Source organism: Cheilinus undulatus, linkage group 20 (genome assembly GCF_018320785.1).
Source record: "Cheilinus undulatus linkage group 20, ASM1832078v1, whole genome shotgun sequence".
Classification (NCBI taxonomy): domain Eukaryota; kingdom Metazoa; phylum Chordata; class Actinopteri; order Labriformes; family Labridae; genus Cheilinus; species Cheilinus undulatus.
This window is the reverse complement of record NC_054884.1, coordinates 28,232,914-28,257,451: the sequence shown is the minus strand read 5'-3', so window position 1 is coordinate 28,257,451 and position 24,538 is coordinate 28,232,914. Positions and strand designations below refer to the sequence as shown.

Genomic DNA, 24,538 nt, shown 5'->3' with positions numbered 1-24,538 from the left:
TTTAAGTCCATATCCCTTGAGGAACTTGATGGTTTTGACACATGCCTTCTCACTAATTTTTTTAAATACTTTCAGAAAAGCACTGTTTGTAAAACTTAGTTTTTAATTTTAATGTGTTAAAAAACATTACAACATATAAATGTGCAAAATTTACATTTTTCATGTGACCTGTGTTGTAAATTTTGCTGAGTATCGCTACAGCAGCATAACTTCAATACAAAAAAGTACAAAACTGCATAAGTAAAACATGTTAAGCACATATTAAAAGAATACATACAGATGAAGTGCATTAGTGATGGTGACTGTGAAATAAAGGGCTCTGGGTGTGCGTGTCCAAACCTAATTGTCCTCTTAATGGTGAAAGAACACAACACACCCTGTTTGCTTTGAAATTGTGTGTGAGCAGCCTTTTGTGTGGCAGTGAATGACTGTCTTTTGATATGACAAAGTCCGGGCTTTATCCATCCAGTCCACTTTCAAATAGAAGAAATCTTAAATTGTTTCCTCCACTTTCAGTTTGGCAGAGCACATTGCCTCCCCCAGCTTGTTGCTGGCCCTGCACACATAAACACCGGAGTCTGAAGTCTTCAAATCAGCCACAAGCAGAGCACAGAGCCCTTCTTGTTGCTCCATGGTTACTCTGCTGGATCCAGACAAAGGCTTATCGTTGTGAAGCCACTTCACCTCTGGCTGTGGGTAGCCTAGAAAAGAACAATCAGACATTACGTTGGTTCATAAGGCTGTGATTTTATGCTCTTGATTGTCCAGTAATGAAAGTTTGATGCTAGGTTTACCATATCATTAAGTCAAGCTACAATTACCATTTGGACATTTAAGTGGACCTTTATCCCTGTTCCACTACACAAGAATGAACGCAGAGAATGAAACCATTTTTAAAAGTACTTTATATGGACTAAAGTATTCGGACACCTGACCCTTACACCAACAGAGGCTGTAATAGCATTGTATTGAAATACATGTACTCTAATATGAAGTTGGCCCTCTTTTACAGCTATAACAGTCTCCCACTGTTCTTAAAAGATTTTTTAAAGTGTTTTGTGTGAAATTGTGCCAATTCACTCTGTAGAGCACGGGTGTCAAACTCAAGGCCCAGGGGTCAAATCCGGCCCTGGAACAGTAAAATCCGGCCCCCAAGATGATCTCATATTTCTGTCATAACTGGCCCATCAGTATGAGGTCTGCAGATTTCCTCAAGTATAAAAATTATCATTGATGATTTTAGATATCCTCGTTAAGTCACAAAATCTGAAAAAGTAAGGAGTAAAAATATTTAGATAAGAAGTGGGAAAAGGAATGTGGGAAAAGAAAGTAATTTGTGGTTTAATTTCACATTTTCAATATTGCATCTCACAATAAGGACTCAAATGTAGGATTTTGAGCATTTCAGCTCATAATTTTGATTTCTCATATGATATTTTTGAGCTTTAAGATTCATAATTCTATGTTTGAGTGATATTTGGACCTTTTCAACCAATTATTTTGTATTTTATCTCATATTTTCAACTCCAAAATTTGACTTCAGAATCCAATAGCTTGACCTTTTAGACTCAGTTTAAAATTTTGAATCATATTTTGACTTTTAATTTCATGATTACAAAGTATTTCATATTTTGACCTTTTAAACTCATGATTTTGACTTTTTTAATATATTTGCCATTAAGAACATTTTTTAATTTCAATTTCATGTTCTGACCTTTTTAACTAAAAAAATTTACTTTACTCAGACTGTGAGCCTTTAAACTTATCTTTTTAACTTTATAAACATCAAAATTGCTTATCATCAGTGCTAAAGGTGGCCCTGTTTGGCCCTCAGGTTAGTCCTGAATCCTGAATCCGGCTCCTGCTGTGACTGAGTTTGACGCCCCTGCTGTAGAGCATTTATGAAGTCAAGCACTTATGCTGGATGAGAAGGCTGGCTCACAATCTCTGTTCCAGTTCATGCCAAAGGTGCTCGATGGGGTTGAGGTCAGGGCTCTGTGTGGGTCAGTCAAGTTCCTCCACACCAAACTCAAACCATGTCGTTATAGTCCTGCTTTGTGAACTGGGACACTTGTGTTGGAATAGAAAAGGGCCTTCTCCAAACTGTTGGAAGTTGGAAGCATAGCATTGTCCAAAATGTCTTGGTAAGTTGAAGCATTAAGATTATTATTCACTGGAGATAAGAGGCCCAGCCCAAACCCTGAAAAACAGCCGCAGGGAATGGATCCTCCCATTGTGATTTATTCAAGATGTCAATCCATGCGCGTTAGATCAGTAGCATTGGTGCCAGCATCCTGATTAACAATTACCTTATTTTGGAGCTGAAAGTCAGTTATAGGGGCTGAACAGTTTATTTCTGCCACTTTTTAACACTTTTTCCACAACCTTGTCCACCTTTTTTTTCCATTTAAACCGAATTTCACCACATTTGTCATTTAAAAACATTTTGCCAATCTATGCCACTTTTAAATCAAGTAAAGCTCTTAAACACCTTTTTGCCACTTGTTCCCACTTTAACCCAATTTTTTGCCACCTTCTCAAAGACTTTTTAATCAATTTTTGCCACTTTTAACCTCTGTTACTTTTTAATTCTTTTGCCATGAGAATCTGCCACTTCTGTCAATTTAAACCAAGTTTTGCCACAGTTAGTACCCCATTTAACCCATTTTTGCCACTTTGCCTTTTTAACCCATTTTTTGCCACCTCTCCAACATTTAGCTCATTAAGCCATTTTATAGCCTCTTGCCATTTTGACACTCTTACCTCTTTTTGCTACCATATTGCCATTTAAAGCTATTTTTGCCACTTTCTCATACTTCTTTTTGCCACTCTTTCCACTTTTCAACCCATTTCTACTACTTTTTGGGCAATTTAAACCTAGTTTTGCCACTTTTTTTTTTACCACTTTTGACCCATTTTGTGACTCTAACCCAATTTGTGGCCACCGTTTCACAACTTTTAGCCCATTTTTAACCACTTTTAGCCTCTTTGTGGCTCTTTTGCCATTTGGATCTTTTTTGCCACTCTTTTTTTCACTTTTTAACCATTTCTTCCCCTTTTTGCCAATTTGAACCTAGTTTTGCTGCTAATTTACCATTTTTAACCCATTATTGCCACTTACTGCTATGTTGACCCATTTTTGCCACCTTTCCAAATCATTTAGCCCATTTTAGCCATTTTGAATCTCTTTTTTGCCACTCCACTTCTTAACCCATTCCTTTGTTAAAAGAATGCCTTAAAAGTTGTTGATCCTGCTCTGTGATTTACGTGGTCTTCCGCTTCGTGGCTGAGTTGCTGTTGTTCCTAAATGCTTCCACTTTCTAATAATAACCTACAGTAGACTGTTGAATATCCAGGGATGAAATTTCACTGTCTTATTCCAAAGGTGGCATCCATCACAGCACTATACTTGAAGTCAATGAGCTCTTCAGAACTACCTGTTTTGTATCACAGATGGTTGTAAACGGAGACTGCATGGCTAGGAGCTTGATTTTATACACCTGTGACATCAGATCTGATTGAAACACCTGAATTCAATAATTAAGAGCTGCTTCCAAATACTTTTGTCCATATGTTGTATAATGGGCTTGATTTCAGCACATTAAACAGGCATGCACAGCATCCCCGAGCAAAACTGTGTGTTTAATTTCAATGATATTTTTTTTTAATGGCAGTTAAGCAATGTTTTTCCATTATTGAAATCTGGTGTGGTTAAAATAGGGTTGTTATACAAGATTACTCAACATAAACATATTTTTTTTTATGCTTTAGATTAACATAAAATGGTCCAATTCTCAGCCAGCATTACACCACATCATGTTATTTCCACTCTTTGGTGAGATTAAAATGCATGAAAAGATAACTTTGTGATCCATAACTGCTCAAATGATGGTTAAAGGATACTTCATATTTCATAGGTACTACAGCATTAAAAAGATCATTTTCACTGAGTATCTCTCTGCTAAAAACCTACAGTATGCACTTCATAGTATGTAAACAGACATGAATCATGGCAGCTTTACATAAGCCAGCCTAGATCTAATGCAGTAAGAGCATTTCTGACAGTGGTGTTTTGTTGCTTTAGGCCCTTTCACCAGGGCATCATTTAATGAAGTGCATCACAGTTCTGTCACCCTACCATTCACAGTGCATGTGAGCTGAGCGGTTGCTCCTTTGGGAAGGGTGAGGTCCTTCAGGGTCTGCTGGAAGCGGGGTTCACTCCGAAGCTGCTTGTCCAGCGACTGGATGGCCTCCTCTGCCTCTTGGCTCCAGCCTGGCTCTGGATGAGAGGCAGGATGGTGACGAATACAACAGAAACGAGGCTTTTCTGATCACAAAACGTTAAACTTGAAATGACAATCTCAAAGTGTGAGTCATCTGCCATATGGACATAGCTTAGGGACTTTAGAGGATGTTGTGTATGCATGAATATGTAACTCTTTTTATCTGCCTTACCCTCTGAGGAGCTGCCAGGGGAGTCTGGCCTGCTGGAGAGGTTAGCCATGCGCTGTAGGGCCAAAACAGCCTTTCCAGTTTTCTAGGAGTTTAAAGGACAAATGGCATAGGATGACAAGCCACCCTTCTAACCTCAGGTCTACGTAGGATAATAGATTTAAATGTCTTTATAAGGCAGCACTGATAAAACTGTACATTTGTTCAAAGCAGACAGACGTTTACTCATTTTTCAGATGTGTTACCTTCCATTTGCGCCTCGCCAGGAAGCGTTTCATCTTCCCCTTGTTGAGGGACTTTGTGGGTCTGCGGCTCAAAGGGGTAAAAGAGATCATCCAGGGATGAACAAGGGCCTCAAAACACGACAGCCTGCATCTAGAGTGCACAGGGATAGGAAAGGCTGTTAAACGCTGCCAGGCTCACTGTGATGGAGTTGTAGATTATCTTCCACATAAATTAAACCCTCCTTGACTCATTTTCAGAGATTACTTAATGGTCTGGTAAGATGCAAATTATCAGTAAATGGTTTGAAATGTCACAAGGAAGAAGTTGCTCCGTGACATTATCAGCAAAAGAGAATTAAAGAGCCCTCAGCTATTTTCTAATGCTTTTCTTACCCAAACTCAGCTGAAGCAAAGCAGATGTTAGACACAATAGTTTAAAACTTTTGCTGAGACCATAAATAAATATCTTAAAAACAAAGACATGGGTGCCTGCTTTTCTCAACTGGTAAAGCAGATGCCCACATACAGATGCCGTAGTCTTCAAAGCACTGGGGGTGGAATTGATTCCTGGTCTCAGCCCTGTTTGGTGCATCTCTTTCCCCTTTCTCTCCCCCCACATTACCCATCTCTCTTCAGCTGTCCAATCAAATAAAGGCAAAAAAGCCCCATAAAAATTAGCTTTGAAAACAAAACATGAACAACCTCCTGTCTTTCTTCAGCAGTGAGCTGATGAAGTCCTTAGCCTGATCAGAAATGTCCTCAAAACTCTCTTGGTCAAACTCGTAGCGGGCAGCGGTCACAAGGGCCAAAGTCTCTGGATCGCTGTTCCCCTGAAAGGGAGACTCTCCACTCAGCCTGGAAAACAAGACAGAAATACTTCAGATGATGTCTCCTGTTTTATTTTAGGACCATTATATAAACCCTTTCTCTTCCCAAGGATTTGGACACAAATTTAAACATTTTTCTAAAAATATTTTCACTCTGCATTTGTGTTTAGAATGGCTGAAAAACATGCATGTAAATCCTGACAAATTAAAATGAAGAACATGCACCAGGACCTCCTAAGAATTGTGCTACACCCATGTATTTGTCCCGTCTAGCTCCACCTCTGGACTCACTCTCCTATGCACCTTTTTCATTACATATTTAACCGTTTAATCATCATTAAATGATGGGTCTGCTTTGATAAGCTGGAAACACTGCAGTAATTGTAACATGATGCAATGTTAAGGGGCTGCAATAATACATTAATACCAGGAGATGGCCCCAAATCTGCATTTGTGACTGCTTCATGTATTTTATATAAGTGGTTCTCAACTGGTTTATCATCAGGATCCACCACCACCTCCTTTCTGGACTATCAAGACCCAAACGGTATACATTTAACCCCTAAATGTATCAAGGGGAAAATGTTGCTGTTTGGACCTTAGATGGAACAAGATTAAAAAGGAAGAGAGGACAAAACAATGCATGCATGCATACATTTTATTTTACTTCGTTTTAGCATGATAACATGCAAATTCATGTTTTCTGGAGCTCTCCGGAGATAAATGAGCTGGGGAAACCAGCTTCATAGCTCAAAAAAATCAAGATCAGTAGTTAAGTTCTCAAGAAAACCAGAGTTTACTCGTTATCGGTAAGGTCGCCCATAGGAGGAGATAAAGTTGAGAGCTTTCTGTGGCCCAGCCAAATGAGGGGCCATGGAGGTCTGGGAAATCATGGTCAAAGTTAATGCTTTTGTGTTAATCTCTGCTGTAGTACAAAGCCTTCTTCAAAATATATAAACCCCTTTAACCCTTTACCTACTGACCCAGCGCCGGCACTGTGTTTTATATGTCCGGAGTATTATTACCGTAACTCTGTCAGAGTTTGTCCAATCAGAAAAATTCCAACAGTGTTGGAAAGCTGAGAATTGTAGGCATGCGCACATATATAGTTCATTACAGTACTCGCAACCATATGACATGGGCATTCATAGCAAAACGCCATAGCAAAACACCAGAAGTATCGCGAGACCGCTACACAGATTCTCAACCCTGTAACTCCTCGAAAGTTTGCTCAATCTAAAAAATTCCAATGCTGACAGAGAGCTGAGCATCTGTGCTTTCCGGCAATATCTGATGTGTGGTATATATATTACAGTAATGCTGAACACCACCGCAAAAATGGCAGCTTTGGCAGAAGACGAGTGGGAAAGGAGAGTGAAGGAAGAGAGTAAAAGGAAACCGATTGAAAGTGGTGTTTTGTTTTAAAAAAATAGCGTTAGATAGTGGCATTTGTGCCTGTCTGTCATGTGCAGTAACAATATGTTACTTAAAAATGTTGAGAATGCATTTTTCCACCTTTATTTGCACTAATTTTCACCTATATATATATAGTTATCTTTTGCACTGTGATTTGTACACCCAGAGTCCTAGACTCAAAAAATGACTGGTGATTGTTCTAAACATGTATAGGTTCATATTTCAAATGTCAAATCAAAACTTCATGAGCAATAACAAAATTTCTTCAAATAAAAGCCATGAAAAACAAATCCGTTTTTGTGTTTTTCTTCTTTTAAACTGCTGACAATTCCATATAATGTGCAATAATCATTAACCAGATGTTGGAAAATCTAGTTCAAGTACTCCTGGGAAAAGGGACCAAAGCTCTCAGCCTTAGAGCATTTCCTGACTATTTTACAGCCATGATAACAAAATATGTCCAAATCACAATATTTAGAGGGGCAAACATAACACAACAGAGGCAAAAAGTATGTGGAAAGAGGTGAATGAGTTTAAAGTGGCAAAATGGACATGATAAAGTTGTGAAATGTGGCTAAAATTGGCAAAAAAATGGGCATTTAATTGGCGAGAAGGGGTAATTAGTGTCAAAAATGGGTTAACAGGGACAACAATGAGTGGAAACAGGCAAATATGAAATGATAGTGTTGTAAAAGGCAGAAAAAGTAGTGGATATGGTTTAAAAAGTGACAAAATGGCTTAAAATTGGTAAAAGTGTGAAAACAGAGGCAACAAATTACCAAAAAATTGCAAAGATGGGTCCAAATATGCAAATTCAGGAAGGAAAAAAAGTGGTTAAAAGGGGTTGACAGTGGCAAAAAATGGGGTAACAGAATTAATAGAGGCCAAAAAAGGCAAAAAAAAGTGGTGCAAAATTTTTAAGTGATAAAAATGGCTTAAAGCTGGCAAAATAAGGCAGTAAAAGGGGTGAAATAGGATTTAAGTGGCAAAATCTCTTAAAAATGGCAAAAATGGGTCAAAAAGTTAAAAAAAAAAAAAAAAAAAAAAAACCAAGTGGCATTAATTAATCAAAAGATGCAAAAACAGGCCAAAAATGTTGATTGGGGTTTTGACTGTGACAAAATAAAAGGTTTAAAGCAGCAAAAGTGGGTGGAAATGGGCTATTAGCCGAGATGCTAGCACCAACGCTACCAATCAAACACGCATGCAATGATATAATCAGTAAGTCACAGAAGGGTAGGGCCCATTCTCTGGGTTTTTCAGGAGCCCAGCCAAACCAGTAGGCTGGCCTGGTTATAAGGCCAAAATGAAATATATGGATTTATGTCCACAGGAATTTCTTTTTCCCAGGTACATATTTTGTGACCCAGTGAAACAGCGCCTGACCCTCCAAATCAGAATCATGAATCAGAATCAGAATGCTATAGATTTTATGAGATAAAACTTGCACAATTGTCATCATCAAAGATGGGAATGCATTCCATCCAACTATAGCTATTTTCAGACTTTTGCATTATATTACATGCAGGTAGAAGAGGAAAAAAAGCAGAAGAATTGCAGAAAAAGTGACAATTTTTGCCCCGTGTCCATTGCTTGTTCCACCTTTTGCTTTTTTGATTTCTTGCTGTGACTGTTTTCAAACAAATTAACCTTTGTTCCACTTACAAGATGAAGCAGATGACTCCAATGCTCCACATGTCTGTCTCCAGCCCAACAGGCTCATAGTTGATCACTTCAGGGGCAACGAACTCAGGTGTACCGTGCATCACCATCAGAGGTTTACCTTCCTCTGAAGAAAGACACAAAACTTTAACCAACCTAGAAAAAAAACACAATCTCTCTCTGAATGCTTCGTTTGTTCCTGTTTGCATCAGCCCATTTAGAGATGGGTTTAGTCATCTCTAAATAGTCCACCCAGTTTGGAGCCTCTGCATCTGGAGCAACACTACATTTTCTGCCTGAGTTGTCCTCACAGGCTTTGCTGCAGTTACTGAGATGAGGTAAATATCTATTTGAGGGTTTGTTATGCAATTAGTTGACATCTAAAAATCTTTTTATTTTGCTCACTCTTATTTAAAGCTTGGCAAAATGTATGCATCACACAAAGAAAGTTTTCTACAGCCAAGATTATGTGCATGACAATGCGGGCTATAACAGGATGCATTTTATTCTCCAAGCTGGATGCCGTATAAGGGCTTGGATTTCCCTTTATTGTGACTTTTATGAGAAAAACACACAGGATATGCCTTTCATTTGAATGCTCACTGGGAGAATTTTTCACCCTCCCTGGTGAGAGGCTGTAAAAGTTAAATTTAAGTCCCACTGAGAGATCCCACTGACATTATCATGAGACTGTTTCCGGAAGACTCACCCAGTTTGCTAGCCAAGCCGAAGTCAATGATCTTGATCTGTGTGCCTGTCGTGTCCACACACACTATGTTCTCTGGTTTGAGGTCCAGGTGGACGATATTCTGCTTGTGGACGTACTGCATGCCCTCCAGGATCTGCTGCATGTAGCGGGCGCTGGTGGGCTCCGTGTGCTCAAAGTTGTCGTCCACAATGCGTTCGAAGAGCTCCCCACCTGCAATACTATGCAGGGAAATGGCACCGTTTAGGTCCATGCATCAAATCCAACTGATATACTGGCACTCAAACATTTGACCTTTGGAATTTCCACTTTGAGATGCCTGATCTTACTGTAATTACCATTAGATTTGTGCCTCTTCATCTGCTCAGAAAGACATGCACTTATCATATCATCCTCTGAAATATTTTGTACCAGTCTTTTGTGACAGCTTGAAGATACAAAACCCCAAAGCAGTTGCAGAGTATTGGACGCATGCATTACAGACAGCCTGCCTATCTCTATGATAAACTGGGCAGTGAGGATGGCAAGCTAACATGCAGACATCACTGTGTGCTGAAGGCATAGAGCTTTTAGGAGAGCATCTACAGGTGCACTGCTCTTTTCTCTTTTCTCAGTTCATTGGTAAACTGTAATAGAAGAGATCATCATCTCGAGTAATTGCTTTTTCCTCCACCTGAGCCTATTTAGTATGCTCCCTCTCCCTCTGCACTATTTCACTGCATGCTCACGAAACAGACATTTAAAGACACCCCTGAGAGTGTCGTTTTTTTAACAAACTTCTTGATTTAAAAAACGTGACCACTGGCAACGAGTCTCATCATTTTTACACTGAGGGAAGTTCTTCTAAAGTTACTGTTAGGAAAATAGACAAAATCAAATAATATAGTTACGCTACTATGTCTGACTTCAACTCTGCTTGAGCCAGGCCTGGCCTGGGCCTGAGAGGACCTGATTATGGGATGCAGGCCATGTCAGGCAGTCTCAGGCAGAGAATCTAATCTAACCTTAAAGCAAGAGCAAGTCACTTCTTGTTCTTGAGAGAGCTTACTGAATAACAAACCAAAATGCCCTTCTCTGCCTTGAGTGCTTTTTTGTGAAATGCTGCCTGACCAACAGGAAGTTCTTCTTGAATGCAACTAGAGAGAAGACAGTGGTGATACATCAATGATTTCTGGTATATGAACACTTTTAATGCAGACCATGTGTAATTGTGAGTTCCTCTGAAGAACTCAAATCTATTTAAACTGCCAAAAATATAAAAGTATGTCACTGAATAGAAACTTTGTAAATCACATAAAGCAAAATAAATGAAAAATAAAGCATTTTTCCATATCTCCTGGGTTTGTTGTTCTCAGCTCTGTGTTCACACTAACAGCATGGTGCTCCCTACAAATTGTTTATGTGTTAACCAGACACTCAAACATGTTTCACAGATTATTTTTTAATCTGCCTAACTGTTTGATAAGACGCTGCCTCTGTCAGGACAGGATCCAGACCAAAACTTCCTGTTAGGGTTAAGGGTAAAGGTTAGGATACCAAAAGTTAAAAGTCAAAAACCTGACCTGTAAAACTTGATTACAAAATGTTTAATAAAACCAAGTTAACAGTCTGCTTGAGGAAAAAAGCTTGTCCTCCATGAAAATAAACTAACAGAGCCAATGTAGCAAAGGCTAAAGCTAACAGAGCTATGTTGGCTACATACATGTAGCTACATTGCTAACGTAGTAAAATCTTTCAAAATAAAAATTGTGTTCATCTTCCTGTAAGAGTTAGGACACTAGTGTAGCTATGTTAGCTTAAGTAGCTAACGTGCGCCACCGTTCAAGTTAGGGTTAGCTAAATTCCAGTTAGGATATCAAAAGTTAAAAGACAAAAACCTGACTTGAAAAACGTAATTGAATTAGGTCTAAAAAGGCTGAGTAAACAGTCTGCTTACAGGAACAAAGGTTGTCCTTCATGAAAACACCCTAAAACAGCTAAGTCTAAAGCTAACAAAACTAAATCGACTACATTAGCTTATGCTACATTTGCTAAAGCTAGACCTGTTTTATAGGTAATTATGCAAATGGTGTCTCATTTTAGCTGTGTTTTAGCTCAAGCTAATGCAGCTACATTGGCTTACGTGGTAACAAACACTACATAAAGCTAGTGTAGCTACGCTAGCTTTACCTTAACGAAGCTGAAGTGAGCCACCATTTGCGTGACTACTTCTAAAACGGGTAAATACATCATTGGATTAGACCTCTAAACTTTTTTTTCTGTTTAATTTTTGAAATTTTTAGTCTGTAATGTTTGCGGTGTGGTTATTTTATGTATGTAGCTGCCCAGGCTATAAAGATGGCTTTTTAAAAAAATCTAAAACTTCCATTCTGACAGAGGTGGCAACTCACAGTAGTGGTCTGCAAGTCTGAGATCTGCAGTCTGCAGCCAGACCCTCCACACTCACTTAAGGATGCTCAAGTAGAGGCATATTAGTGTTTTTTTTTATCCCTAAAGTAAAACCAAAAGGAAAACCAACTGCTATTCCTAAAAAGAGACACTTTTTCTGTTGCAACTCGCTTCAAAGAATTAAGAACCCTGTCAACTCTGGGCGGTTCATCTGAACAGAGATCAGTCCAACAAATGAGGTGAAGGACAGGTGTAAGAGGAGGGGGGAGTTGTGGTTTGTTTTGGTCACAGAGACTGGTACTCAAGTGCAAAATACTGGACATGCACTCTGAAAGTTTCATATCAAACCTTCATTAATTTACCATGTCTACTGAATTTATGACTTGACTTACTACTCCATGACCATGACCATCTCTGGGCGAGTGTCGTAGGCGGCCAGACACTGAACCAGTTTGGGGTGGTGGAGACAGTTCATGAGTTCAATCTCTTTGCGGGCCGCCTCTCTCTCCTTCGAGGTCCGAGCCCGGTAGAACTTCCCAGCACATTCCTGCCCCGTCTCTTTATGGGTTAACCGGAACACCTGGCCAAACTTCCCGCTGGAAAGATTTCAGCCAAAATAAACAAAACGGTAGCTTATTTTCAAGCAACACTTTACTGAGAAATAACTGCAATGAAAGTTTAATGTCTTTTGTAATTTTGTATTAGATATAGTAAATCCATGCTTACACTCCCAGCTTCTCGTGCACATTGTAGTGCTCCCCGACCTTGTGTTTGGTGTCAATCGTCACAGTAATGTAAGACACAGGCTCTTCCTTTTTTTGCTCTTTGAACACAAAAAGATGACAAATAACCACATCCATCCTGACAGAAGAAACCCCTTACTTCCTGTTCTCATGCCACTTACTTGCAGTTGCCATCCTGACACACTCAGACTCGTGACTCGGCTCGCTGACCCCTGCTGAGTTGTAAGCTCTGACACGGAAGCGGTACTGCCCCACAGGCTCCAGGCCTGAGCGGACGTGGTAGGATGTGCTTTTACAGCGGCTTGCTACTTCAGTCCAAGCCGAGCCGTCCTCTTGCCTGACCTCAACGATGTAGCCCAGCACGGCCGTGCCTCCATCATAACTGGGACCTGTCCAGGACAGGACCAGGGACTGAGTGGACAGTTGGGAAACAACAGGGTGAGAAGCAGGAGGGTCAGGCCGGTCTGGGGAGAAACAGAAAAACAAGACACAGGAGTTAGCATTGTTTGACTTTAAGAGCACGCTCCTGGAGTGGCAAATCAGGTGAAGTAACTGTTTGTACCCGCAGGCAGATTTGATTTACAGTGAGTCACTCTCCTCTTACACACGATCTGCTGCACAAGACAAGATGAGACATGATAGACAAAGAGGTGACAGTGCTTAATGCTACTGTGTTTTAGTACAAACAAAATAAATGCAAGGCACACATCGACTCTCAGGTCTATTCTAGTTTCACACTAAATTTGAGCTTGACTCAAACATACTCCCAAATTTAATTTTCCAGAGACATTAGTAAAAGTCATGTTGAGTTTAGAGTTTGGTAGCGTTGGAATTCTTTTATTGCTTTAAACAGAATAAATAAGCATCCTGCATTTTGTAGAGGCGAAACACATCCATCCATCATCTACATCACTTATCCCGTTAGGGTTGCAGAGCCTGGAGCCAATCCCAGCTGTCCCTTTATTCTTTTAGATTCTTCTGTGGTGACTTCCTTTGGTCTCACTCTCTTATGCACCTGCAGTCAGACACCTCAAGGCTATTCAGGCAGAGTCTTCTAATTTGCTCACTCTCTCTACCTACCATGCCTACCCATAGGTTTAGCTGGGCCCCTGACTAACTCAGAGAATCGGCCCTCCACAGTTATGATTTACAATGTCAATACATGTGTGTTGGACCACTGGTGATAGCAGCTCTTTTTTTTAACACCTTTTGACCACTTTTGTCACATTTTTGCCTTTTTTTTTTTAACAAATTATAACCCCTTTTTGCAGTTTTAACCCATTTTCACCCATTTCAGCAACTCTTAACCCACTTCCAACACTTTTTTAAATCACTTTCAACCCATCTTTGTAACTCATGTGCCCTTGCTTTTGCCACCTTTAACTTACATTTGCCAGTTAGGACTGAGCTCATCACCACTTTTTGACAATTCTTACCCATTTTTGTGACTCCTCTGCCACTTTCACCACCGTTTTACCCCTTTTCTGCCACTCATTCCCACTTTTCAGCCAATTATACCACTTTTTTGCCCATTAACCAATTCTTACCATTTTTGGGGCAACTTTACCAACTTTTTGCCACTTTTAACCCATTTTGCCCATTTTTTGCCTCTGTTGGTCCTTCCCTCCACCTTTTGCTACCCTTTGCCCATTTTTGTGATTCTTTTGCTGCTGTTAACCCCTTTTTTAATCGCTTCCTGCCACTATTAAGTCTTCTTTGCCACTTTACCCAGTTGTTGCTGATTTTGACCACTTTTGATCCATTTCTGCCACATTTTTGCCATTAGTCCATTTCTTTCACTTATTTCCCACTTTTAACACCAGTTCACCACTATTTTGAAACTTTTGACCCATTTCCAACACTTTCTTGCCACTTCCAACTAATTTTCAACCATTTTCAACCTGTTTTTACCACTTTATTGCTGGTTTTAACTCATTTTCACCACTTTTTTTAATTTTTCACCTTATTGCCACTATTGGCCCAATTTTGCCATTTTTAACTTCTTTTTGCCTCTTGTTTGAAACTTTCAAGCCAATCCGCCCACTTAAACCCATTTTCAAAAATTTTCTTTTGCAATTTTAAACCAAGTTTTGCCACTTTATGTTTTAAACCTTTTAATCAATTGACACTTGTCATGAATTTGGCATCATTGCACAATTATGTAATCCTTTGCACTGACATTGTCTCATTTTTTTCTACTTTATTTTCTTGCATCCTGACGTCTGATAATACTTTCTAAATGGTTTAGTCTAATGTGCCCATCTACACTGTTATATCTTAAAAAAGGTTATTTTGTTTTAAGACAAAAAAGTTTACATCTTGAAAAAGTCTATATTGAACTACAGCATCAATAATAAAATATTTTTTGTTGCTCTTCTAAGAGTAATTATCATTCAATTTAAAAATTAAATATGGTCATCACAGCTTAACTTAACAATTGACCTTGATTTTGCTGACCTCCATGGGCCCCCCATTTAGCAGAGCCCCAGAAAGTGCTCCCCTTTATCCCCTTTTTGGGCTGCCTTGCCCTCCACCTTGCAGCAGGAACGTTTATGTGCATTTTTATGTATTCAGTTACTTGATTTTAATTTTTTAAATAAAAAAACTAATTTCATTCCTCTGTGTTGGGTTCAGCATTATGTTCTCTACTCAAGTCAACTATAACATTAAACAGATGTCCCCCAAGACTGGTCACCATTCAATCACAGGGCTGATCTATAGAGACAAAAAACCAGGCACGCACACATTCATATCTTTGGACAATCTTTAGACACCAATTAACCTAACGAGCTTGTCTTTGATCATGGAAAGAAAGCCGGAGTACCCAGAGTACACGCATGAACCATTAAAACATGCAAACTCTGCACAGCGCTAACCGCTGCCTCACTATGCAGAGCAGTGTAACCAAGGCCGACTGTAAGGGCAGATAAGGGGGACAGCTTCCTGGGACCCAGCCAGATTAGGGGCCCATGGAGGTCAGCAAAATCACAGTCCATTGTAAAGTCAATCGGTGATAACCATATTTTCTTATTTACTTGAATAATAATCACTCTTAGCAAAGCAGCAAATATTTTTCACATGTATTTATGCTGTAGTATATAGCCTTAAAAATGTAAACTGCTTTTCTTAAAATAGAATTGAAATGTGTTAAAAGTGACAAAAATAGGCAGAAAAGGTGGTGATGTAGGATTTTAAAAAGAACAGAAACAGATTAAAGTGGCAAATGAGTTGAAAATGGCAAGAATCGGCAGATAAAAATGGTGAAAGTGGCAAAAATGAGTGTAACATATACTGAAAGGCAATTAAAATGGGCAAAAAATGGGCATGAAAAGTGAAATGGGATTTCAAAAGAAGCAAAAACAGGTTAAAAGGACAAAATTGGTGGAGTAAAAGTGATGAAAAGGGCTTAAAATGTGGCAAAAACTCATTTGGAGAGGCAAAACTCTTTCCAATTGCTGAAGTGTAGATTAAAAGTCTGCTTACCAATGACACTCAGAGAAACTGTATGCTGAGCCGATCCTTTTCTGTTTCTCACTATGATGCTGTATGAGCCTGTGTCTTCTGGGCAGGCCTTTAAGATATTAACACTGCTAAAAGTCTCACAACTGCTCACAGACATCCTCGGGCCTCCTACTACAACCTGAAGATAAAATAAAACACAATAACATGTAGAGCACAAAGTTAGGACATAAAGTAATGAAGCAAACGGCTCTGAAAACAAGAGCTTTGTTAGCATTACCTTGTCTTTGTTGAAAATCCAGCAGCAGGCCACAGGGACGGAGCTGCTCCTGAACTCACAGTGTAACTGGGCCTGCTCTCCTACTCGAACCTCCACCAGCTCTGGTGGGTCCAGAAACTCCACAGGAATCTCTGAAGTGAAGAACAAATGTCTGAATCAGTAAAACAGAACCAAAGTGAGTAGATTTACCTCAGGAGAAACCTTTGCTGCTCACCTTTGTTGGGGGAGGGTTTTCTTTCAGAGTCCCTGACGTCTGTGGAGTTTAAGAACATGGGCGGACAAACAGGTGTGCGGGCTGCAACAGGTAAGGATAAAAAAAGTACAGCCAATCAGACGAGAGCACCCATGACTGGCTGTAGTGACACCAGCAGGAAACCATTTCCAGAGACCACAAAGAGCAGTTTAAATGCAGGCATGTCTGTTTTTGCTTTGGTGTTGGTTTTAGTAACTTGGTGGCCCCAGGCAAAGAAAAATATGTTACAGGAAATACACAAATCTAGGGCTGGAAAATACAGACCGAAATTCACAACTCTATGTATTTAGCTGAATGATAATATCTGTGAATATCTTTGTTTGTAAAGAAATGAAAATGGTTGTCACAATACCAGAATCATAAACTTTGATATGATTCTCAGAGGAGGAAAGTAACTAATTACACTTACTCAGATTACTGCAATTGAGCAGCTTTTTGTGTACTTGTACTTTTTGAGTACTTTTGAAATTATTGTACCTTTACAGAAGTATATTTTGGGGGTACTACTGTACTCTTAGCTCAGCTTCCGCCTGTTCTCTGGATCCTTGATGAGATGTTTCTACACCTTAACTGTGGTAAATTAAACTGATTGGACATGATTTGGAAAGTGCACACCTCTCCTCACAGCTGACAATGCATATGAGAGCCAAAACCAAGCCATGAGGGTTTCTCACGATGAGTGGCCTCCAACCAGGACTCTTCTAAGAACTGGTCGTCCAGCCAAACTGAACAATCAGGGTGAAGGGTTTTAGATCGAGTCGTTTCTGTGTCAGAATGAGCCATTTCTACTCAAATTACTCAAAATGCAGATATCTAGTGTTTTTGTTCATTATACATATGAGAGATAGAAATATCTATCCAACAAGATAAACTTCTCTGATCATACAGAGTTCCTTTTAAATGTCAAAGCTGACATTTGACGCCGTTTTGTTATTGTCTGTATATTTCCAATGAATGAGTGCAAGAGAGAAGATGCCAAATGAATATCACTGATTCTTGAGAAAAGCAACAAAACAGGTTCCAAATTTTACTTTGTACTTTTGTTGGGCTACATCAATTTGAAGTGGAGATTTGTGAAGGTTGAGGTCTCAACTATTAGTTGTGTGAAGACAAAGGGTTTTAATTCAAAAGCGTATCAGACTATTACTGGGTTTGGATGTTCAAATGAATTATTCATGCCACTTTCTGACTCATTTCATCCATTTTTCTGCCCATTTTGCCAAATTTGTTTCCACATTAAATCCATTTTTGCCACTTTTAGCCAATTTTTGCAACTTTTTATTTTTTGTATCTCTTTTAACTACTTAAGCATCAATTTTTGCCACTTTTTAACAACTTTTCCCCATTCTTACTGAATTTGGTACTTTTTTCCTTTCTTTATGATATTTGCTTTTCATGCCACTTTTTTTTTGACTTCTTTCATCAGTTTTTCTGCCCATTTTAGCCATATTTCTTTCCACATTAAATCCATTTTGCCACTTTTAGCCAATTTTTGCTGCTTTTTAATCTTCTTTTACTTCTTAAGACATTATTTTTTGCCACTTTTGACCAATTTTTGCCACTTTTAACAGCTTCTCACCATCTTAACCCATTTTTGCCACTTTTTGTACTTTTTTTTAGAACCATATTTGTTGCTTTATCCCTGTTTTTGCCTCTTTTAACCTGTTTTTTCCACTACTTCCCACTTATTTAAATAAGTATTGAAAAGTGGCTATAAAGCGGCAAAAATAGGTTAACCAACTTTTGCCACTTTATGACCACGTTTCACCATTTTTACCATCTATTTTTGCCACTTTTTTCCTTTCTTTACCAATATTTTCTGCCTTATACCAATTTCTGCCCCTTTTAACCTTTGTTTGCCATTTTTGACTCGTTTTGAAACCCTTTAACCATTTTCTGCCCTTATTTCCGCAAATTCTTTTCCACATTTAACCTGTTTTTTCCAACTATACCCTTATTTTACAATAAGGCCCCAGAAAGCCTTCCCCTTTATCCCCCCCTTATGGGCGGCCTTGGATACAACACAATATATTGAGTCTCTTAAATTATGTAAGGCATATACCAGGTGAACACAAAGATTTTAGTTGAACCAACAACTCAACTTAAAAAGTTGGTGCAACTACTTAAGCTGAGCCAACTGAAATATATATTTTTAATGGAAACATGTTCTGCAAACTCAACATTTTTAGCCATGAGCAGGTTATAAAAGTTGGGCCCCTCAGTTTAAAAAAGTTGTGAAACTTGTTGCTTAACGATTTTACGTTAGGCATTCATATTAGTTTTTACAGTAGCAGAAATGTCCGGTATTGTTGGCCTGTTTTTTTTTTTTTTACATAACAGTTGACGACTACAAATGATCAGAAGTTTGGAGGGTCTTCCCTTTACTTAGAAGAAGATTTCACTGCTAACCCTTGTATCTGTTTCAACAGGCAAGGGGGCCTTTAAAAAACATGGAGTAGAAATGGGACAGTGTGTAGGAGTAGCTTTGGCTTACATTGAAAAACAAATAAGAAAAGCCAAAGGAATTCTAGGATTGTATGGTTGTGTTTACCTTTGTCGTCATCTTTTCCTTGGTGGCTTCTCCCCTCAGAGACTGACAGCTTGTTGATTTCAGGTGATGTAATCTTTCCTGTGTCCTCGTTGTGGTTGGTCGCTCTTAGGATTCCTTTTTTTGCTGCGTTGCAAATAATGTAGAATGTGTTTGATACACAGATTTACAATGTGGGAGATACGTGCTGAGGATGTTTGTTAGAGCTGACACACTTGAACCTTGCTTTACCTGTGACATGTAAGATTGCACAGCTGGCCTGCTTCCCTGCACTGTTCTCAGCTATACAGGTGTACGTCCCAGCATGTCCAGGTGAACACTGAGTCAGAGCAAGGCTGGCAATGCCATTTTGGAACAAAGTATTTCTTGATTGTACTTTCTTACCTAAAAGTGAAAACAGATTGAAAGCATGTTTAATTCAATGACTGAATCCCTGTTTGACACTAGATGAGAGCTTTAGTTGGCATACGTTCAGGCAAAGTTTCCTGGTGGGTTACAGGGAATGTATAGCAATCAGTGCTTTACCATTGTGTTGCCAGGAAATGCTCAGAGGCAGACTTCCTGTGATAACTCCTTGAAAAGTAGCATCACTTCCTTCACAGACCGTGCAGTCGCTGAGTGGCCGTTTGAAGTGGGGCTCTTCCTGAACGGCTTTCAGTCTGGAGCCTGAGCAGAGAGAAGTTAAGGGCAAAGAGCTTGTTTCAAGGATCTGTTTCACTGAAATCCAAAGAGCGTGCAGTATTTTTTCTTCCACCACTGACTAAGAAGGGTGGGACCCCTTGATAATTAAGAAAAATATATCATTGATTAAAGTTTGAATGGAGCTGTGATGCGCCTGATTAAATTGTACATACTAACTCCAACCTAGATTTAAAGTGAATCCAGTTAGGCCCTTTATATTGGCCCCCACAAGACAGCAGTGTAAGCCAGTGGGCAGCAGTAAACCAGCATTTCATCAGGGCTGTCAGCTGGGAAGCTCTCTTTGCATGTGTTTCATTAAGTTAGTCCCACAACACCTCCAGTGGGCTGAACAATAATCCCCAGTCTCCCAGAGTGACTCAAGTCCATGCTAGCTCTCAGCGCCCACCATGTCAACATGGAGACCGCCTTCACCTATCTCTACCACAGGGCCATCACAGCCCAAACTGCATCGCCACCTTCAACAGACCCAGGCCCCATGCATTCAAGCTCCAGGAAGTGACAGGGCTGATGCTGCCTACTCTAGCAAATGGCTCTTGATTACCACAAAAAAACAACTACAGTGGCCGAGTCAAAACCCAGACCTCAATCTTATCAAAAATTTGTGGCTTAACTTGAAAAGGGCTGTCTGTGCCCTATCCCGGTGCAACCCGACAGAGCTTGAGCAGTTTTGCAAAGAAGAATGGAGTGAAATTGCAGCGTCCAGATGTGCAAACCTGATTGAGGCCTATCCACACAGACTTTTTGTATGCAAATTCATCTTAGATTAACTGATGTACCTAAGGCCCTGAATCCCATGATCAGGTTTTGGGGTTCTGTGTTGGTTGAACAAATAAGTTGTCACCAAATGTCAGTTAAAAAAAGCCTGGTATGTTTAGTATTCAGTTAAACATTTACCTCTGACTCTGTCTGCTGGATTGTGCTGCAGTTGTGAGTGATTGGGAGGCTGACACGCTGTTTACAAGACTTTTCCCATCACATGTATTTGCTCATGTGTTTGTTAGTGCTGGAATGTCCGGCCTGGTGGGTAATGGGTGGTCACCAGTGGACAGAAGAATTCAATCAGTTTGTCTGACTAAGTTGTGCTGTGTGCTCTTGGTTCAAAACAACGGCTCATTACATGTCGTGCCTACATATCCTGCATGCCTGAGGACATTTCTTGCTACCACACATATAATAATAGTCCTGTTCTGTGAGGAGTTACACCTACAATGATGTTTGCTACGTAGCAGACTAGCCCCAGGGGGGCTTACTGTCATATATAGTCTCTCTGTGAGATTCTCCCCTTCCTGGTTACCCTGATAGGTATGTGGAATACATTTCATTAACATTACAGTTGGCAGTTTGTCCTGGTTTATCTGGTACCTCTGAATCACAAAACTGACTTGTATTTTTTTCCTTGCATGATGAAACACAGCGCACGAATAAATATTCATCATATCAAGTATCTGGTCTGTCGAAACCATGGACACAAACAAAATAACAAGACAATGTTTGGGTAAGGGTTGGTTTCAGATAAGATATGGAACTAGTTGAATTGGTGGGGTAGAAGATTATAATCCGTTGGGGTGGGATTTTGTTATTTTTTCTGTCCATGATTTATTTGTTGAACAGTTGTAAGCAATAACATACAGGAGGGAGGGATCTTGTGCTAAACATTGGCTGTAATTCTCTTTGACACTTGGCCTGCTGTCATGTGTCTATGAATGAATATAGTACATCACTCCCTCTTGAGTGATCTTGTAATGTATTGTAGAGGATTGTCCCGTATTATATGTAATATGGTTAACTACCATATGGTGTGGTATCTTATACCTCAATGTCCCCTCTTATTTCATATCTTATTGTATCAGTTGTGTCATTTCATATTGTCTTGTTTTAAACTGTATCACATGGAATCATATCACATTAAATCATATCATATTGTTTCGTTTTTCTTTGTATCATAAAGCATTGTATCATGTCGTATTGAATTGTATTGTATCAAACTGTGTTGTATCTTGTTGTATTGTTAGTATCGTATCATATCTTATCAGATCTTATCTAATCTCTCATATTGAATCATACTGCATGGCATTGTAAGGTATCATACTGTATCAGACTGTATCATTAAGTATCACTGTATTGTATTTATATTCATATTGTATCATATCATACTGGATCTTATCCTATCATAGCAAAATGTGTTGTTTCGAATCATATGTTATGGTTTGCTATCGTGCGGTGTGGTGTGGTGTTTTGTGGTGTGGTATGGAATGGTAAGGTACAGTATGGTATGATACGCTACACTACGGTATGCTACACTACGGTATGGAATGGTATTGTATGGTATGGTACCAGATCTTATCCTATTACATTTCATAATGTCATATTGTATCATGTCTTAATGTACTGTATCATATCAATTCGTGCTGTAAAGCATCGTATGGAATCTTATGGTATATTATTGTATCATATTGTATCTTATTGTATCATATAATATTTTATCATATCATATATCATATTGTATTGTTTTGTTTTGCACCAGATCTTATCCTATCCTATTGTATCATATCGTATCAAATCTTATGGCAGTGTTTTGTATGGAATCCTATTGTATCATACCGCAATGTATTGTACCAAATCATATTGTATGGTATCGTATCATGTCATAATGTTTCTGACCCAGTGTATCATATGGATTAATCCTATTGTATCATATTGTATTGTATCGAATCATCTTGTATCCTAAAGCATTGTGTCATATCTAACCAGATCTTATCCTATTGCGTTGTATTGTATTGTATGGCATTATATCGTATCGCATCCATATTTGTATCATATCATGGATCTTATCCTATCATAGCATAATGTGTTGTATTAAATTATACTGTGCCATATTAAATCATATCGTATTGTATTGTGTAGGATCCATTGGTTTGGTATTGTGTCATACCAGATCTTGGCCTATCCTATTTATTATATTATATTGTAATGTATGGAATGGAATAGTATGATGTCACACCAAATTATATTGTAATTCGCTGTAAAGAATTATTTGGTATGTAATGGTATCAGAGTGTTTCTTATTGTATCTTACTGTATTGTATTAACCTTGCATAGCAGATGGATACCCCCAGAATCCATCTTGTTAAGCTCCCATCTAAACCGTTTGGGCCCAGTTAGAAAGTGACAGGACCAATCAGCGCCGAGGGGCAGTACTTTCGGGCGCAGCGGAGTCGTGACGTAGGCAAGCAGCAACAAGAGGCCGGTGCAGTCATGGCAGAAGATATTAGCGTTTTATCAGAACTTGACGACATTTTTTTGTTAAAAGAAGAACAAAGAACAGCAGGGAGTTGTTTTCTTTTCAGAAACAACAAAAGTCGTATACTGGCATGTCTATGGTCGTCATAGTTTACGTTATTCCTCGGTAGCTACGCAATCGCACCTCGATCGCGGCTATATCACGTGTTTTGTTGCTCTGATTGGCCCGTAAGGATGTGACAGACAGAGCGTTCATCCAATCACACTCCAAGTTTTTTTCAAATCCTCTGCCTTTTCCAAAATGTTTGGTATTGAAAGTTTCCTAGATGGATGTGTGAAACACATCCATCTGGCGTGTCAGGTTAGTATTGTATCATATCCTATCATATCCTTTATTATATCATATTGTATTGTATTGCACCAGGTCTAATCCTATCCTATTGTATCCTAATATATCATACCAAATCATATCCTATCATAGTGCATCATATTGTATCGTATCATTTTGTAATGTATTGTGTTGTTTCATATTGTATACCTCCATATTTGTATTATTCTATATTGTATCATATCTGTTATATCATATGTTACTGAATCACAATGAATTGCATCGCATCATATATAATTTTGTTTCATCTAATATTGTATCGTGTCTCATATTATTTTGATTAATTTCCTGTAATCCTGTATCTCCTTTTTTGTTGTTTCTTTTCATATATTTTCATCTTTTCCATCTCGTCTTGTATCATATAAATATAAAATTTCTCTTAGTAAATATTTTTCTAAAATGCTGTTTCCTGGATTACAGTACTATCAGCGATCATTACTATCTCTACTTTGTGAGAACTTTGGAGTTACTTGCAGATGAGGACCACTTGAGATACTGTACAGTGCTGCAGGGTGAGATCATTTTGAAAAGGCATATAAGGACATGAAGAGTCACAGAACTCATCTTCAACATTTGGCCTGCAGCCTCATACCAAAGACTGAACCTAAGCAGTGCTGATATTTAGTAAACATCCCTCCCCCTCTTTTGAATGACATTGCTTGATTAAAATTAAAACTGAAACTCCATGATGTTGTTCTGATGAACTTTCTGCCTCTTCTTGTAGTGTTTACCTGTTGCAGCAGAGACTTCATGGTTGTTGTTCCCCACTATTGTCCTGTCTGTGGTGTCCACTCCATCCTCTTTTTGCTTCTTCACACAAAGCTGTCGGGCCTGAGGCTTGAGAGCCAACCGAAAAGTTGACACAAAGGTTTTCTGCTTCCTCCCATCCTTGTCCATCCTTGAGTAGAAAATTATAGCTTTGAATAAGCAGTCATCAGTCACACCTCCTTCTCCTCTTCTTCGTCTTTTAGCCTGTGGTTTGCCGCACTGAGTATACAGTGTGAGGCTCACATACTCTCACAGGAGGAGCCTCTCCTTTTAGACTGCCTCTACAGATCACAGCCCACTCTCTGCCCCTCAGTACACAGGAAACAGGCAGTTTCATTGAAAGGCCAATTAAAAACACACATGTCCAGCCCCTGCTGTCCCTGTGCGCTGAGAACAAAGGGAGACACACAGAAATACTTGTGATAGACAACAGGAGACAGTTGAAAACATGTGGGCGACACAAATCATTCAAGCTGAAGAGA

The 24,538-nt window shown here is 39.1% G+C and overlaps 1 protein-coding gene across 1 annotated transcript; it reads right to left on the bottom strand.

The window, feature by feature from the left end:
- Positions 1-83: 83 nt before the first annotated feature.
- Positions 84-24,336, bottom strand: LOC121527834 (myosin light chain kinase, smooth muscle-like). Its single transcript, XM_041814841.1, has 17 exons — positions 24,020-24,336; positions 19,484-19,624; positions 19,190-19,342; positions 18,962-19,084; positions 16,372-16,452; positions 16,158-16,288; positions 15,902-16,058; positions 12,580-12,882; positions 12,402-12,498; positions 12,068-12,271; positions 9,291-9,508; positions 8,585-8,708; positions 5,379-5,531; positions 4,698-4,827; positions 4,456-4,537; positions 4,139-4,279; positions 84-701 (listed from the first exon to the last, which is right to left on the bottom strand). Exons 1-17 carry the CDS (start codon positions 24,183-24,185, stop codon positions 493-495), a joined length of 2,613 nt encoding a protein of 870 aa, XP_041670775.1. The 5' UTR covers positions 24,186-24,336; the 3' UTR covers positions 84-492.
- Positions 24,337-24,538: the final 202 nt, after the last annotated feature.

Bases quoted from the DNA above. Each gene is read 5' to 3' on its own strand.
- LOC121527834 (XM_041814841.1), bottom strand. From the start codon at position 24,185: ATGGACAAGGATGGGAGGAAGCAGAAAACCTTTGTGTCAACTTTTCGG. The intron at 5,532-8,584 runs GTAAGTGGAACA...CTTGTTTTCCAG, and splicing joins GGAGTCATCTGCTTCATCTT to GCTGAGTGGAGAGTCTCCCT. The intron at 702-4,138 runs GTAGGGTGACAG...GTTCTTTTCTAG, and splicing joins GCTCACATGCACTGTGAATG to GCTACCCACAGCCAGAGGTG.